Source organism: Brachyistius frenatus, unplaced genomic scaffold (assembly GCF_029030835.1).
Source record: "Brachyistius frenatus isolate BFR_SWC_R1_liver_20210118 unplaced genomic scaffold, ASM2903083v1 Contig_17, whole genome shotgun sequence".
Taxonomy (NCBI): Eukaryota; Metazoa; Chordata; class Actinopteri; family Embiotocidae; genus Brachyistius; species Brachyistius frenatus.
Window position 1 is genome coordinate 5,752,021 of NW_027210616.1, and position 18,347 is coordinate 5,770,367.

At 40.8% G+C, this 18,347-nt stretch overlaps 1 protein-coding gene across 3 annotated transcripts; it reads right to left on the bottom strand.

The window, feature by feature from the left end:
- Positions 1-1,997: 1,997 nt before the first annotated feature.
- Positions 1,998-16,703, bottom strand: ssrp1a (structure specific recognition protein 1a). 3 transcript variants are annotated; one of them, XM_069694552.1, is made up of 18 exons: positions 16,629-16,703; positions 15,435-15,514; positions 13,984-14,169; positions 10,672-10,777; positions 9,786-9,979; positions 9,577-9,677; positions 9,319-9,448; positions 9,063-9,166; positions 8,687-8,815; positions 8,373-8,594; positions 7,300-7,372; positions 5,871-6,003; positions 5,733-5,778; positions 5,422-5,554; positions 5,107-5,274; positions 4,545-4,642; positions 4,206-4,434; positions 1,998-2,723 (listed from the first exon to the last, which is right to left on the bottom strand). In XM_069694552.1, the coding sequence occupies exons 2-18, from the start codon at positions 15,486-15,488 to the stop codon at positions 2,658-2,660; spliced, it is 2,172 nt and encodes a 723-aa protein (XP_069550653.1). In that variant the 5' UTR covers positions 15,489-15,514; positions 16,629-16,703; the 3' UTR covers positions 1,998-2,657. The 3 variants fall into 3 exon arrangements, with proteins under 3 accessions (XP_069550653.1, XP_069550650.1, XP_069550651.1); XM_069694549.1 differs by having other exon boundaries at positions 1,998-2,726; XM_069694550.1 differs by lacking the exon at positions 16,629-16,703 and adding an exon at positions 16,241-16,283 and having other exon boundaries at positions 1,998-2,726.
- Positions 16,704-18,347: the final 1,644 nt, after the last annotated feature.

Sequence of the window (18,347 nt, forward strand, 5' to 3'; positions counted from 1 at the left end):
TCTGAAAACACTGACAATCCCATCAGCCTCGGCTGTACTTTGGTAAACCCTGGCATGCTAAGAGACTTAAACTGCAATCAGAAATAGCCGTGTCTTTGTGAGCATTTAAAGGTTCAGTCTGCAGGGATTTAAGAGGATCGACCGGTAGAAGTAGAATATAATATTCATGTTTATGTTTTAATTTGTGTGTAACCACTTAAAATGAACTGTTTTTCCGATTTTGCATTACAATAGAACGAGCCCTAACAATTATATTTAGATGAGGATCCCTTTCCACGGATTGGGACAGATTTCTACAGAAGCCCAGAAGGGACAAACCAAACACCGACTCTATAGAGGAACTTCTGCATTTTTTAAATTTTTTTTTATTGTACTCTATTAATCCCCGAGGGGAAATTCTTTCGCTACAGCAGCATCCCGAGGGGGAGCTGCTACAACAGGCTGCCACGACCGCGGCGCCAACCAACCTGAGGTGCATGTTTTTGGGTGATGGGAGGAAGCCGGAGAACCCGGAGAGAACCCACGCAAGCACAGGTAGAACATGCAAACTCCGCACAGAAAGGCCCAGGACCGGATTCGAACTCGGAAACTTTTTGCTGTGAGGCGACAATGCTAACCACTGCATCACCGTGCCGCCGTGGCCACCGCAGATTCTCGCGCGCTTTGACAGGGCACGCGTTTTCAGTTTGTCACTATCTGCCACCTCAGCACGAGATGCCTCTAAATCCTACACACTGCTCCTTTAACTCAAAATCACAGTCGTACCTACTCGCAGCTTCCCAGAGCTGCTTCACGACGTCAAAGCTGTCACTTCATGAGCCTGGTAATAAACACGAGGGGTCTTACTCAGGACATGTAGTTAGTGCTGCAGCAGGAGGCACAAGAGGAGGAGCACCTTCTCGTCAAACCCAACACTGTCAAAGTGGAAGGAAACCTCATTTCCGGTGGTATTTGCCTCTTATAAACCACACTCCTGACCACCCCATACTTAAGACCTCAGCCTCCTGTTTAAAACCGCTGGCTCTCTTAACTGTTAGCTGTGACGTCATTTACCACACACACACACACACACACAGTCGCAGACCACATGGCGTGTTTAAATGAGCACAACGTGCCAGTGTATAGGAAATAAGAGGGGATATCTTGGGAGTAAAACTACACAAACAGCTGGTTTTTCTTTAACATAATGTAGGAGACTCACAAACTGCTGAGGCATTCCTACCTCTCATGATGAAAATGACAGTACGGTTTAGTATATGAAACCCTCAATTTCTTCCAGCGGATCTGGGACCATTTTCTTTTATCCGCAACAACAACAACAAAATAAAATGATCGACAAATTAAAAAAAAATACTTAATGTGTATAACTATATGTGCATAATTTTGGGTACTCGCGTGTGTTCAGATCCACGTAGGAACAGTAGGCACTTTGAACACGTGTACTAAAATGTAAAAATATGTCACATTCCTTATCATCCATTTACAGATTGTTAAATACGTGAACTGCCTGTGGACACATCTATAACATTTGCAAGTGAAGTTTTGAATGGTAAATAGTAAATGGTTTGCACTTATGTGGCGCCTTGTTTTTTTTACCTTTGCAGTGTCTACTTTGCAGATTTTGCCTCCCTTTCACACATACCTTAACCTTTGCCTCCCAGTGCTGGTGGGAAAGTGGGACTTTTGGGTTTTCAGTGAACTCAAAGTGGGAAAGTTGTTTTTCTAAAAAAACAAAAACAAAAAAACAAAACAAACACAGAAGAGCTGATCACCCCTCAATAACAACACACACATTTACCCACTATAGACACAACACAGTAGCCTATAACTGTAAATACAGGTTTAAATAAACTACTGCTCGGCAGCGGGCTTGATCTTCTGCTGGGAAGACAGCCAGTCAAGGATCCTTTTTACAAACAGCAGGTTGAGGTTGACCGCAAACAAAAGTACATTAGCATCTAAAGCACAGACGGGGAATAATAATTGCACTGCATTTATTTTGCAAAAATGCTTGACAATCTGCTTTTCATTCACACACACAGATGGCAGCGATCAATTCTACATGGTGCCACGGTGTCTCTCCCCAACGACACACATCTGCACACAGACAGGAGCCACCTCCGCCATTAATGTTTTTTTTAAATCACTCAGGAGGTATGATGCAAGTGGCTGTGTACAAACAGGAAAAACAAAAACAAAGTGAGGATTTATTGAAAATGATGCATTTATTTATTTCAGCCTGAAAACATGATATTGCAAAACACAAATAAATCCCACCGAACTGCTGTTTTTAAAATGCTCTACATGGGAGGAACAACATGGCTTCACATCTGCTGCTCTCTGCATCATCCACAATAATCAACTATTGACTCCTACAAACCTCAGAGCTAATTGAACTAAAACAACCATATCCCAGGTTTAGCTGGAAACCCTTGGGGAACTCGAATGGTACACCAGTGTACCACTTTTGCTCTGAGCTCAAACATCGCGAGTTTCCAGAGTCATTCACAAGATGTAACTTTGTACTCTTCAAACTAAACATGTAGAAAGGAAAATTACAACTCAAGTCTGTTGGTTTGTCTGTCGGTGTGATATCAACACAGAGAGTATAAATGCTTAGTCCTTGGTTTGAGTGTACGATCTGTAAAAGTGTGTGTTTAGTCAGAATCTTCCTCCGAGCTGGCAGGTGTGGACACGGCCTCTTCCTCCTCTTCGTCTGATTTCTGCTTGAAAAGAAAGTATCAAAAATGAGATGCGACTGTTGAAAACAAGACAACTTTCTGTAATTTTAGGGATTATAAAAATATGATAATAATATAAAGATGAGCTTATGGTATCAGTTTCAGTAACACTGGAGTAAATTGAGGCTTATGATCAGCATTTTGAGTTTAAGTCAGGGGTTAACAAGCTGGTGTTCAGTCTGCAGGATTTAAGAGGACCTACCGGTAGAAATGGAATATAATATTCATGATTATGTTTTAATTTGTGTGTAACCACCTAAAATGAACTGTTTTTCGATTTTACATTACAATAGAACGAGCCCTAATAACTATATTTAGATGAGGTTCCCCTTCCACAGATTGGGACAGATTTCTACAGAAGCCCAGAAGGGACAAACCAAACACCGACTCTATAGAGGAACTTTTGCATTTTTCGTGGCCACCGTAGATTCTCCATCAGCTTCACTGCAGCTATTATTTTAAAAGTCTCTTCTCTTCTTATCGTAAGGTAATTTGGACGTCCGGATTCACGCAAGCGTGAAACACACTTGACGAGAGCAGCAATTGAATTGTTCTTCAAAGTGCAAAACTTTCAGTTTTGTAGCTACAAGAAGTCCGACTGTCGTTTCCCTTCATTAAAACTAAATATTGACAATTCACTTCGAACTGCAACAAACATCTATATTATACATTAGCTGTTTGGTCAAACTGCCAAGTTAATAGAAATAAACAAACAACCGCTTTATGGCCTGTAAGAGCCTAATTTGTACACAATTACTTCAGTATTTTTCAGTTTATTTGTTAATAATGAGAACGGGAATATTACAACAACTCTGATTTATTTATCGCGGAACAATTAGTACAAATCGATGTTTGGATATAGTTATTGTTTAAATGTGTAATTTCACCAAGTGACCGCATCTTGGCTAAATATTCTGACAACAAAGGGAAATCAATTCAAATCAAATGTGCAGTTATCGAGGTCATGTTACAGGCACAAGAATGCAAAAGAGCTTTTGATGAGTTAGTAGAAAGTTGGCTGAGCTAAGAGTTGAAAAACAAAAGGTCCACTCACTGTAGGGCGGAGACGGATTACAATGTTTTTGCCTATTCAAGAAGGAGCCGCCGAGTTTCAAGAGATATTTTTGAAATATTCATAAAATAGCAAATTGCATGTATAATGCAGATCACGGTGGGGACAGGTTGGATCATTTCAAATGTCATCATTGTTGGGCTTTATTGCAGAATACTCGATGTCGCAGTACAAGTTAAAACCAGGTTTTAAACCTGCTAACCAATAAAAAATGTGTTTTGTGATCCAAGTTTGATTTTCCCCTACGTCGCTCAAAACACTCTCCGCTCTGATTGCAGTGTGTGATGTCTGAATGTCGTGGCGAACAAAGAGAAACACGCAGACAGGAAGGTTATGATACTGGCTCCTGCTGCAGCCTGTCTGATGAGGACATTTATCGTTACTGGCTTTACCTTCTTCTTCCGCTTAGACTTGCTCTTGTGATCAGAGTCTGACGAACTCTCGCTGGTCTCGATGAACTCCCGGCTCTTGAAGCTGTCGTTGCCGCCGCCGCCGCCTCGCTCCTTGTCCTTATCCTTATCCTTGTCCTTGTCCTTGTCCTTGTCCTTGTCCTTGTCCTTGTCTCCCCCGACAGACTTCCTCTTCTTCTCGTCCTTTTTGCCTCCAGATTTCTTACTCTCCCTAAAGGGTAAAGGGTGGGGAGGAAAAAAAAAAGGTTAGACATGTCTGAGACTGGCTGTATCAAGGAAAAAAAAACAAAAAAACATGAGTTCCTGTGTTGCAAGATTTACTTCTTGGAACTGGAAGTTGATCCTCCACCGCTCTCTTTGTACTCTTTCTTTGCTTTGTCATATTGCCTCTTTGCCTCGCCTGCCTTTGTTTCCCACTCCTGAGAGAAACAGAGAAACAGGAGAGTTTGAATCAATACAACATCATGGAGTACATGGATAAGGACCGGACACATCACTGGTTTGTCTTGAAACTCTCCTGTTCTGGTTAAAGACCCACTTTTAAAACTTTTATATGATTCTTTTGCAGCTTTCTAAAATGAATTGTATCAAGATCAATAATAGTTACATTCATTTTTAACTAACTAGACATCTTTTAAAGGCCATCTGCTTTATGTATGAATTTCCTCTCCAAAGTTTAAAACGTAACCTATTACGAGACACTCGGAGTTTGCAACAATATCAGATAACAGTCTTAAAATGTAAACTGGATTTATGTGATAATTCTGTGTCGATTCCCCACTGGAAGCGACCGCTGTCACTGTCATTATACACAGAGCGATGATAGCCACCGAGAGTAAAACTAAATCAAATCCTCCCTCTTCATCTTCATCTTCCTCCTCACCTCCTTATCGTCTTTGCCCAGTTGTCTCCACATCTCTCCGGCCTTCTTGGAGATCTCTGTGATGGAGATGCCCGGGTTCTCCGACTTGATTCGCTCTCGGCTGGAGTTGAGCCACAGCATGTAGGCACTCATCGGCCTCTTGGGACCGCCGGTATCCTTCTGCTTCTTCTACTCGGAGAGAAAGCAATATATACCGTTTTTACAGCACAGCGCGGTCTACACATGTCTGTGAATTTAACTTAATGTCTGAATCTTGTCATATTTCAACCCTAATATTTCTCTCCAATTTGATCTTTCGCCCAGCAGCTCTCTGACCTCTTTGCGTGGCTTCCTTTCTCTCTTTTCTTTCACCACTTTGGCTTTTTTGGCCTTTTTCTTCTTGGCACTCTCATCTTCACTGTCGTCCCCTTCATCACTGCTGTCGCTTGCTGAGGCATTGCTGTCGTACCTGTTTGATTAGAGGGTGGCAGAGAAGTTAAGTCAGCTGGCTGAGACAAGCCAGAGAGAAATAATAATAATAATAATAAAAAATAAAAAAAAGCTGGGGGAGATGCAAGTTAGTGCTTTTGTCTGAAGTTTTACAACTGGTGAACAGGTTAATGAAATTGTAGGAGAAAGCCACTTACTCTTCTGCAATGTCATCATCTTCCTCTCCAGGGTTGAACGACTCATCTAAAGAGAGACGACAAAGAATTTCACGGTCAACCCTATCGATCTTCTCAACATACTCTCTCTACCTCCGTCATACTGAGGCTGTTACTCACCACTTTCGCCATCGGATTCGTCGCTGTCGTTGCCCTCCTCCCTGATCTTGCCCTCAGCCTTCATCCTCTCCAGGTAGGCATCATGCTGGTCCTCATCGGAGTCGCTGTACTCGTCAATTTTACCCTTCATGCCCTGAAAGTACACTGCAAGGTCAAAGAAACCCTCCACAAACCAATACAGCAAAGAGGAGTCTCTTAGGGGGCAGTGACCTCATAAAACAGAGTAACAGGATTCTATTCCGTTTTCTTTTAAGTATATCATTTGTTTTTTTTTCTCTTTTCTCTAATTTCTGCTTTTTTGTTGTGAATTACAGGATCATTTTTGGTGTTTCAGGCCTTTAATCCGTCTTTGTCTGAATGGTATGGGATGGAAGCGGATCACAAGTAGACACTGGTGGTCACCGAGAGAAAAAACATTGGAAACCACTCGACTAATCAAATAATTGACTAATTGTTTTAGTGCTAAATCAAATCAATTACCAGCCCATGTGGTGTGGTTAAGTGAATTTGTGACATTTTGGCCTGAATTTGAAGTTTAATAAGGACATACAGCAATTCAGCAAAACAACTTCCTCTTCAGCAAAGTAACAGGTAAAGCACTAAAAAGGCTGGATTGTGTTGTGATGTCATCGTGACCACCAAAGTGAAACTATTCCCTTCTCCTCCCCACATGGTCTTTCCCATCTCAATGCATCAGTATCAATGTCTGACAGGAAACAGACAAATGACAGTCGAGAGACGCTGCTATTAAAACAGGAAATGGAGAGCAGGTCAATTCATTTACGTTGACCTACTCCGCTGACCCCGTCGCCATGGCAGCAGACGGCCTCATTACCAGCAAAAAGGAGTGGGTTTTTGTCCGACACACCAGGAGCTTGTATATGTCAACAGAGCATTATGCAATCAGCGCTGCCTATGTTCGGCAGCGGTCATGATGACAACTGTGTCGAGTGTTACAGCACACCAAAAGCCCCCCCGGCCACACATTAGTCAGCATAATGCAAAACAAAAACACACTCATCGAAGTTATCAGTCACACACTCTCTCACCCCCACGACGCATGATTAGTCATAAATCACAGCAGATTTATCAGGTTCAATTGACAGTATCAAACCAAATCAACGTTATTGGACACAATCCTCACAACACACACACACGCGCGCGCGCGCACACACACACACACACACACACACACCAGTGGCACGCCATGCGAGCAGAAATCACTCCACACTGATAAAATCAAATGCCTAATCCACACATGACGCCCGTGACCATACCCACCTTTTTCTACAGGGGTACAAGGACAGACACACAGGAGAAGGGCAACAAGCATCAATATCTGGGATGGAAGTCTCACAAAACATGTTTAATATCTTTTTTTTTTTTTTTTTTAACAAACTGAGAGGTGCTTGAGTGACTGATGCGTTACCTCTTTGAACCCTCTGTTCTTGATGTTGAGCTTCTTGGCGTTAACAAAGTCAAACAGTTTGCCGTACTCTTCTCTGAAAGGAAAAGAGAGGGGAAAAAACAAACAAACAGGCTTTTTGTATTTTGGGATGGAATTCATTGTACGGGTTCAGGGCTCGGCAATAAGATTAGGACTCTACATTACAACAAGTAATTTGACCTCATCCACTGACAGCATGTTAAACTAAGTATAATTACCTTTTCAGGACAAAATGAGAATCACAATTTCTTTGCTTAGAATTGACATCACAATTGTCTCGGAATTTTTTTTTCTTTCCCAAAATAAATGTTAAATGAACTAATTTACCTGATACAAAAGGAAAGTCAAAAGAATTTAAGGGTGCCTAATGCAGGACATCAACTTTCGAAACCAGCCTAAATGCAGCAGCTTCATGAATCTGTCACTGAACATAAAACAATCAAGTTCAGTCTCATGTCTATTTATTAAATACAACAAGTATTTTTCTGTGCCTTTTCATTTTCTTTCTTTTTCTCACTCACTCTGCCTGTTTTTTTTATTGTTGTTTTTTTTTTTTTACTGCGGTTTTCTGCTGCTCTTCATCACGCCCTGTAACCCAGCGTTATTATTGAGAGAGTAACGCTTGTTTGGATGCAGCTGATGTCCCGAATAAAAATGCGAAAGAATCATTGGCATTTACAAATGATACTGTATAGAGGCGTGAATCGAGATCGCGATTTTATTACAATTCTTTGCGAAGCCCTAATTATAGTTGATGGAAATACTGACATGTTTAACATCCAAAACGGGATGCTAAAATGTTTCATAACTTTAAAAAAAAAAAAAATATATATATATATATATTATTGTTTGTTTCCTATCACATGATGTGGTATCTTCTTCGATCACACCTGGATTATCTTCAATATACACATAAATATGAATAACCTGGTATGAGCTATGTAAACATCACATCCCGAATGTGATCAAAAACAGGATGAGACGCTTAACGGGATACTTGTGTGCGTGAAAAGGTGTGTTTTCATGACAGATCTGCTCCTGTGCAGCCTTCTCACCTCTCAATGCTGCTGAACGTATACTGGTTTCCCTGCTTGGTCTCAATCTCAAAGTCAAAGGAGCGCGTCGTGGTGGTGCCTCTGGCAAAGTTGACGCAGGAGATCTCCTCAAAGCGCAGGTGAACAGGGGGCTTGTGGACGTAGATGAAGCCCCTCTCCAGAGGATAGAGGAGTCCTGACGATGCCTTGTAGGAGCAGGTGATGCACTGGGCCCCGGAGTGGCTGAGGAGGAAGAGATGCAAGTTTTTTAATGTTTTTTTTTGTGGGGTGAGGGATGTTTTTAAGTGTGAAAAAAGTGTGTATTTAATGCCTACCCTTGGAAGTTTCCAGGTACAGTGATCTTGCGGTTGACGAGGGCCTTCATCACCCTGCTGACCATCTCATAGAGAGACCCTGACATGTTCTTACTGAGTTTGCCCTCAAAACGACGCTCCACATCCTCCCTGTTACACACAGGAAAAAACATGAAACGGGTGTCCTTCAGGCTTTTGGGAGATTTGTGAGCAACAATGCAAAGAACATCCAGACCTTTTGCTCCCCCTAGTGGATGAATGCTTTACAACATCAAAAAGTGAGTATCGATTACCCAGAGACTGTGTTATCATTTTGTTACCATAAGAGGAGCCTTGATTTGCCAGTAGAATATCTTACATGCAGCCAATACAATGAGCTTCACTGTCACATACTCACTCGCTCATGTTGAGGGTGAGGCTGAGATCCTCTTCCTTGGAGAAGAGCAGAATAAGAAAGTGATAACGTGTCTGACCCTGCTTGATGGGAGGATCCAGACTGATCTATGGAAACAAAAACCACAAACAGAGAGAAACATGGTGAGAAGGAGTGAAAGAAGCTGCCAGGGGAAAATGCTAATTTGGGAAAGAAAATTTCACATGAACAACGTCAAGAAAATAAATGTCCGACAAAAAAGGCCCAAACGTCCACTTACCACAAAGAACATCTGCCTCTGGTCCTTGTGTGGCAGCAGGAAGAGACGGAGGACGGTGGTGTAGGGAATCTTGTAATCAAAGGTTTTACCGTGCAAGTGAAGGAACGTGGGGTAGATACGGATGTCATATCTGAAAGAAGAAAAATGCTTTAGACAAATTAATCCAACCCAAGGATGTGGTAAAATAAATTGATGGAATAAAATAAATAAGAAAATGTGTAAGTGAGTGTATTTTGTGTGTAAATCTTGATCGTATACCTTCCTCTGGGAGTGAGACACTGCAGCTCTTTGAAGATACACACAGCGTCTCCTGTGGCCTGGATCACGTCAGCCTTAGACAACACGTTCTGGGCAAACGCCTGAAGGAAAACAAACTTTTAGAACTGGCACCAACATTAAAAAAAACAAAAAAAAACAACAACAACAACAACAACAACAACAACAAAAAAACAATCATCCTTTCTCACCTCCACAGGGTCTTGTCTTTCATCAGCCTGGCTGGGTGGGACGTAGAATCGGACCTCCATGAGGGAGACCTCTGTGTCGTCATTCTGGTGAAACTCCAGAGTGACTTCGTTCTTCCCCGTGGCACACTGGGACACGTTGGACAGCGGGATCTCAAACGCCGTGCTGTCGTTGACGTCGAACGATAACAACGGCCCTGTGATGGGAGGAGGGGGAGAAAACAGTCAGTGGGAGCACAGCGTCAGATCATTGTGCTATCATTAAATAACGAGGCCATGAGTCGGGACTATTGCCCCTTTTTCACTGCTGGTATCGGCTCGGTTTTAATAGGTTTTAGAACCAGGTCGTTTTTATAATTTTCATTTTTCGGTGTCCACAGTACTCCACTGTTGTTACAATAGTGATGCCATATGAAACTGCCGTGACAACACGCGCACACACACAAGAATAATGGAGAGTAGGGAAGTGACACTATTCTTGATTCTGAGCATGTGGATGTTTGTCACAGCAAAGAGGCCCAATTTGTGTTGGAAAAGGCTGAGGTTAGAAAGACAAAAGAGTCCTGGAAAAAATAAATAAATAAATAAAACAGTAGAGTTTGGGTAAGATGGCCTGGTAGCGAATATTAGCATATGTCTCTTCACGATCACAGCCACTTCATACAAATCCTTTGTATCCTCTCTCGAGACATCACATCACATCTGGGTCCTCATCACCTGAGAAAACATCCTGCAGATATGTTCTGTATCATTTGGGTTGATAAGCATACCCGATTAATAATTAGTAGCACCTTACTTGTCATTTTCAGTACATGATACACATTACTATAGTGATCCTGTATTAATCTTGCAGTGGCCAACTGTTGAGGAGATTTTGGTGTATGTTTACCTGAGAACTTGGCTGTTCCCCAGTTCCACCCCTTCACACATGTGTCCTTCTCTGTGAGCTCCACCTTGTAGTTAGCCTTGAAGAAGTCAGAGATCTTCTCAAAATCCTGTTGGGGGAGAGTAACAGTGGACAAGAGAGGTGAGGAGACCGAAGGCGAGGCAGAAAAAGAAGTTGACAGGAAGAAGCGATGAAAACAACAAGGAGAGAAAGGTTCAATGTTAGTGAGGCAGTAAAAGCACCGGCTCTGCATGGGACACAGCTTGAAAAAAAAAAACACCTAAAAAGAAGGCGGGATAATTAATCACAACGCAACTTTAACTATGCCCGACGCCCGGACCTCTTGGGAACACAGGAGGTGAATGTAATCCATCCGCCCTCTGTCCTCCTCCCCTCCACAGCACCACTGACAATCAGCCTGTTTATTTATCCTGCAGGCCCGCTTACAACTGGAGAGGACTCGCACGCACACGTGCTCTCACACACACACACACACACACACACACACACACACACACACACACACACACACACACACACACACACACACACACACACACACACACGGTAGTACAAACACATGTGGTAGTGATTGTGGTGTGTGCAGGGTAGAATCAGACTCTGTGGGAAACCAAATTTACGCACCTGGATATCTGCCTGTCTATAAGGTTATTACAGCCAATTAGAGCCCAGAGACAGAGTGTGTGTGTGTGTGTGTGTGTGTGTGTGTGTGTGTGTGTGTGTGTGTGTGTGTGTGTGTGTGTGTGTGTGTGTGTGTGTGTGTGTGTGTGTGTGTGTGTGTGTGTGTGTGTGTGTGTTAAAGTTCATCAGCATGTTTATTGACCAGGATCAGATAGGACTGCATGTGTGAGCAGATGTATAAAAGCATAAAATCTGAGTTTGTGCAACTCCTCGTTACAGTTTTGGCAGATTTGTTGTTATTCAGCTCATTTAATCATAATAAACACAGACACACACACACATTTACCCAACATGACCACCCCGTCTGTCTTTTATTAGTACATTTTTCAACCCCACTCCCCCAAAAACCTTCACACACTTCGTTAAAAGACACATTAGTTTGTCAAATAAAGCTGAAATGTTTCTATACTGGTGTCAACATGATACACGAGTTTCGGTACTAAATCTACAAAACAATTTGTTTGTCTTACACTGAACAATAATAATGTTTCTTTTGATTAAACCTATTTTCTTCATTTAACAAGAAATATAGTCTGAGTTGTACAGGAGCCAAAATAAAATGCTAAATGACTAATTCCCACTTTGAATTGGACCAAACTGTCAAGAAGATTGTGAACGTGACATCCAAAGCTGACTTTAGGTACTGAACACTTTGAAACACTTTGTTTGTTGCCAAAGAAATTTAGGTTTGAGACACAACCACTCAAATAAGAGTGTTGTTGGTGTTTTATTTATTTTAGAAGAACAGGAGAAGAACTAGTTTGAGTGAGCATTCAATTAGGACTGTAATGAACAATAACTTTTTTATTACTTAATATGACAATTTTTTTTATAATTTTTTATTAAATCAATATTTGGACAATAAAATCCCAGAAGTGGATCAAATGTTTTGATATGTTTTCTTTGGGCAATTTTATGTCACCTGACTAATTGTTTCAACTTCCCATTTAATGTCAGACTGTGTTATGTGCTGAATGGCACATTCGCAATATCCGCAATGATTGGGGCTGGGTATCTTTCAAAATATTTGATACCGGTGGTGATATCTTTTTTTCGATACCCATTTTAGAAAATTGATTTCAACAAAAAAAAATAAAAAAAATAAATGACATCATACATTACAGTACAAATCTGTAGTTTTGATGCAGTTAAGAGGGGGAGAGTGTGACACAGGTGTTTTTTTGTAGGTACAATTTAAAGATCTACCCTGAACACAACACGTGGAGACTATCGGTAGATGTGCACACAGAGACGCCTCCAGTTACTGCAGTGTATGTAACTCAGACAAGTGTGCGGCCAAAAATTTTGTTTGAAAGCAGTGAAATAAGGTGTACTAATGCAAGATTTACTTATCAAAAGTTGAAACGTGATTTTATCTACATTGTCAGCTCGCCCACGTAGACTTTATGCATTGTAAACGCATAAATTTAACAAAAGTTATGTGTTTTAAATTGAAAACGTGTCGGTGTGGATGTAGCCTCCCTTTTAAAATTTGGTACCAAACGACAAGGCATTTTTCGATACTCAATAGTATTGAAGCAGGTTGTGTTGGTGCCATAAAAGTATCGAAGTTTGGTACCGCTCCCAAGCGCTCATCTTTTTAGCTAATTGCTGTGTGAACATGTAAGTGACAAGTAAAGTGGTGACGTTCATGCCTCGACACCTCCGGTTCCTCCAGATGACAATTACAGCTCAGTTATATAACAGCCTCTCTGGCAGAGGCTCACTGTTTTGCTCAAGGACACTTCAGGGGGACAGATGAATCAAAGTGTCTGCTCTGCCCGCCAGCAGCCAAACCTCCAGCCAATTCTCAATTACCGACGCTAACTGTGGGATAATAAACAATGACATCACGGCCTGTGCTCCAGGATGAGAGGAGCCATCTCCCCCAAAAATACGCTGATTAACCCCAGGAGACAGGCACAGACTCCATGTTATACCCAGTCCTCCGTCCCGGCGCTGTACTTGCGTGTTGACATTCCCCATACACACAGAGGAGCAGGGGGGGGAAAAAAACCGGGTGATAAAAAACAAACAAGACCACAATATTTTTCTTGTCTGTTTTCTGAGCCAAATTGTTTCAGTGGGTTGATATAAACACTGACTCACATGGGCCGATGATTACACTGTTTATGGAACACACATGCTAGCGCTGGTTTCCCTCATTAATCCCATTAGGAGCTTTGGGGAGAAGAGCCGGCTCATTCACATACTTCTGACAGGAACCCACGCCCATTCAAGTGGTGGCATTTTAGCAAGATGGTAGTGTTTTTCTGTGGAGACGTCTGACAGCGAATGCTGGTTGTTTATCGGTGGTGCCCTGGCTTGTGTTGCATTGCTTGTCATAAACACACGACTGAACAAACCAGCAGTGTGTGTCGGACTGAAATATTCCACTGTTGCCTTGTTCTCCTCCGAGTAAGGTAACAATTATTTCCCAGAAACAGAAAAGATTTAGAGTCCGGAAAAATCAGGACAGCATCACACAGAGCCTTTACTGCCCGATGAGCTGTCTGAACCTCAGTCACTGTAGAACCACTGCTTAACCGCGCACACAAATAAACACAATGTACACCGCAGCCTGCAGGCGTGTCACATGTGTCCAGAACTCACCGAGTCCCTGAAGCCATCATATTTGTAGACGTGTCCTGTGCCGGTGCCGAGTTTGATGCCATGACCTAAACACACTCGTCTCCACTGGGCCAGGTTGAGCTCGCCAGCCGGGATGCTGTCCACCTTCCCCGTCTTGCTGCTCTTGTAAACCACATTTTGCTTGCTAAAACGCAGCCGCCCATCATTCTGCAATGACAAAACAAAGAGTTGTGTAAAAATACTGGGACTCGAAGCTTCAAGAAAGAGTTTGATAACGGTAAAACTGAAAAATGATGTCGACCAATCGATTAGTCACCTTACAAAAATTAATCGAACCCTTAAAGATTTTTTTTTAAGAAAAAGGCCAAAAATTCAGTGTTGCCAACTCCTTAAATGTGAATATTTTCTGGTTTTCTTTGTTGTTTATGAAAATAAACTTATTTTGTCATTTTGAATGTTGATTAAGCAAAACATGTGACATGATATTTAACTTGTTTCTGACATTTTATGAAACAAAACACTGCTTGAGAAAATAGCAATAATTTAAATACCAGTTGCAGTTTCAGTTCATCGGGACAATGAGCGTAACAATAACAAGTTAGCAAGAAGATAGTGACATTTTAAAGACATTTTTTATTTTAAATGCAAGAAACATTAACATTTAGCATTAAAAAAGTACAAATTTCTTACTTTGGCTTACAGATATATTAAGAAACACACTCTTTGAACAAGCATGACAGCAACATCAGCTCTGGAACATTACATAATGAAAAATATTCTGCGTGTGTGTAGATCAGCCTGTGTATTGGTTTCCAGTGTGCTACCTCTGTACTCATCTGTTCAGAATAGTAGTGCATGATAAAGGTCTTAAAGTCAAATATTGGCATCTGCCCAAAATTAATATTTCTGCTGATGACAGGCATATTAAATCACACTTTAAGTATTCCGTAAATATTCGATGTTCTTTCAGTTAGCTTTAATTGCTGTAAAGTTGTACATTGTACTTATGTTCACATGATCCTTGTGGACAGAGTTTTATTTTAACGTTATATTTATTTGTTTTGCAACTTGTGAAATAGATCAAATTAGCCCCGGTTGTTATTGTTGTCTCAGGGAGAGTATCATCCAAGACACACTAGTAAAATGAAACCTACAGATTTGATCAAAAGAAAATTTTACATAAAAATAAATATATTGTGTTTAACATGATCTTGAGGGAGTTTTCTTATTTTGCCCAGTGAATGTGTACACTTTGAAAAACACTGTATTTTATGTCTGCATCTGCCTGTGGGCTATCAAGATAATAATATGAATAATTTGTTAATTCTTCAAAAGTAGAGACTCAATGTTCTCTGCAAACAAGAGAATCTGCATGCAGCAGCAGCATTGCAATCAACAAATGTTCAAATAAAAAAATTCAATAAGGTGCATCCCGAATTCAGAGAGCTGAGATGTTTGACGAGGATACTGACCCAGGAGCCTTTGACCTCCTGGTAGATCTCGTTGAACTCCAGTGTGTCTCCCATTTCTGCTACAGGCGATGACTGATGCTCTACAGACAGACAGAAAAAAATGCATTAGATACAGGTGTTAAATAATTCCAGCAATTCACATCATTTGGATCTGAATCATTTCTTTCCACAGTGATCAGCTGAGCTACTTAGATTCAGCTTCTATGGTAAAATCCCTGGGAACGAAGCAGAACCTGTGAATACATTTTTATTCTCAGCTGAAGACCAATTACTTTTTCCTTTCAAGACCCATGCAATTTATTTATAGCATATGAATAAGAGTTTTCAGTTTTTCTGCTTACAGGCAATTATATTATAACATAACAATACAAGTGGCACAACTGCTTGCATTGAATTAAAATGACTTTCAGCTGCAACATCTGCAGACAGAAACAGCGTCTTTGTTACTCAGGATAATCCACATGCTCAGACCATAACAGGTTTTACGAGACCTCTTCTTATAAATCAGGACGTAACCCCTGGACACAGACAACACATCCACAGGATTTATATCGTGTTTTAAATGGATTATGGGTCTTTAACTTCTATATTCAGTTTGAAGTTTGGATGTATCCTTAAAACGATCCCTAAAAGTTGGAGCTCTTGGTCACATCACAGTCTGATGTTGATAGTCGTGAAGCTCAGACACGCAAGCGACAGAGCAAACAAGTCACAATGTGGAAATCAAGAGAGGCGAGACAACTGCCATGCTGTACTACGAGCATCATTACACATCTTTTCTGTTAACTTTTAACTCTGCAATAAACCTGTTAGTGGCACTTAGGTTTGACTGTTTCTCAACACAAACCATCAGTAACGTCCACGCTGCGCCACCAACAATAGCTAGGCTAACGTGAACTGTGCAGGGTGTGCTTCTTTTACCCGAACCGTGTCACACCGGGCCCTCAATTTTAAAAGGAAAAGCCAACATGCCCCAGAGCGCCGTCCCGTAGAAACACAGCGTACATTAAATCGAGCGCACCCACTGGAGCTAGGCCGGTGTTAAGAAACGAAGTGATGTCTAGAGTTAATTTAGCAAATAAAATAGCTCCAAATAAAGCCCCCGTGCTATCTATACCCACTCGGTACTTACACATAGCCGAAATGTGTTTCTAAAGAAGTGAGAAAATAGCATTTGAAAACTTCACGTCTTACTATCACTGTGATGGTCAGCTTCGCCTGTTTCCCGCGTGTAGCATCGGGAGCTAGCGTTACGTCACAGGAAACAATCAGAGGATGTTTGTATTTACTTCCGGTTGGCGAATTCTTTTTTTTTTTTTTTTTTTTTTTTTTTTTTTAATCATTACAGCCTTAATAAAAAAAAAATAGACACACTCTGAACTGTTTCAGAGGCAACTTCCTGTATCGAACTTAAACTATAGTGTACCTCATGGCAACTACTATTTGAAAACAGAAAGTTGTTACGGAGTCTGCGCGGGGCAGAGAGGACTGCAGTTACCCCTCGTGTCCACTGAGTGGCGCACAAAACAACTAATGAAAGTGGTAAGGTGCTTCCACTCTTTTCTTTTGTCAAAATAGTCCTATAAAACATTATTAAACAGAGTTTTCTCTAAGAGTTTACAAATAAGAGTCAAATGTGGATATTACAATATAAACGCCGGTCTAAACACTTTAATAGATTTTAATATTATGATACAGAGCAGAGTTCATTGAGGAAGGCCCTGCACAGATAAAACTCATGTTCAGATTAACCTGCAAGAGTGCTTTGGGGCAAAACTTTACTATTTGGAAAAACCCCTGTGCAAGATATTAATTTGATTAAACAAATGGATTTAAGAAAATAAACAGAAAACTGAAATAGGCTAAATAGATCAAAACAGGGCCTATAAGCAGGCCTAATAAACCATTTAAGGCCTTATTCTGTCAAATGAGATTGTGCTTCCTGGCCCCAAACACATTTTTTCTGTTAGATCAGCACACCCATTTGAAGAACACGGAGGTTTGGGGGGCCCTGGAGTCCTGGATTTGGCCCCCCTTTGCCCTGTTTAATCCAGCCTTAAGGATACACTGTCAGTCCACATAACTAGCCCACTTTATTCAATCATATAAACCGGTCGGCCGAGCGGATTTAGGATCTCTGAGCGATTATGGAGGAATTTTACCAAGAGGTTCAGATTCCCTGGGGATTTAGTTTTAAATTTATCTTGGATCCAGGACTAATAGAGCATCAGCAGCGATGCTATTGCCTTAATCTCTGCTGGTGTGAGCGCAAAAAGACGAGCGCGCCACGGTTGATGTGAGTGACAGGTGGAGGTGAGAGAAGAAGATCAACATAATCTCATTGTCAATAGAAACTAAAACCTGAGGAATGAAGGGAGAGGAAAGAAAAATCGTGGGGCAGGCAAACACTTGTCTTCAGGTCCTTCTATAGAAACAGACGGATTATTCTCTGATTAGTTAATTGATAACCTGTGTCGCAACTAATGGATTTAACTATCTCTTTTTTTCCTGTCCTTTTATAAACCCAATGAAATCCTACTTCCCTTTTTGAAATTCTGATTGGCTTTATGTGAGATTGTTAAGTAAAATTATTTTGTACTGTGATTTTATAAATAGGCCTAGTTTTAATTTTTAAATTGTTTTAGATTAATTTTTAAATTGTTTTAGATTGATTTTTAAATTGTTTCAGATTGTTTTTTTTAAATTGTTTTAGATTCATTTCTTTTAATTAAATTAATTGCGTAAAGGAAAGGAAGAAAAATAATTCCCTTAAATGCTAATTGAATTAATTTATTTAGCCGACAAAGTATTGATGACGAATAAAATCATCGATATAAAAGCAAACATCGCTTTTCAGAAAGTTAGGCAGTAAAATAAGGAGAGAACATTATTGCTTGTTTCCTGGACAAGTTG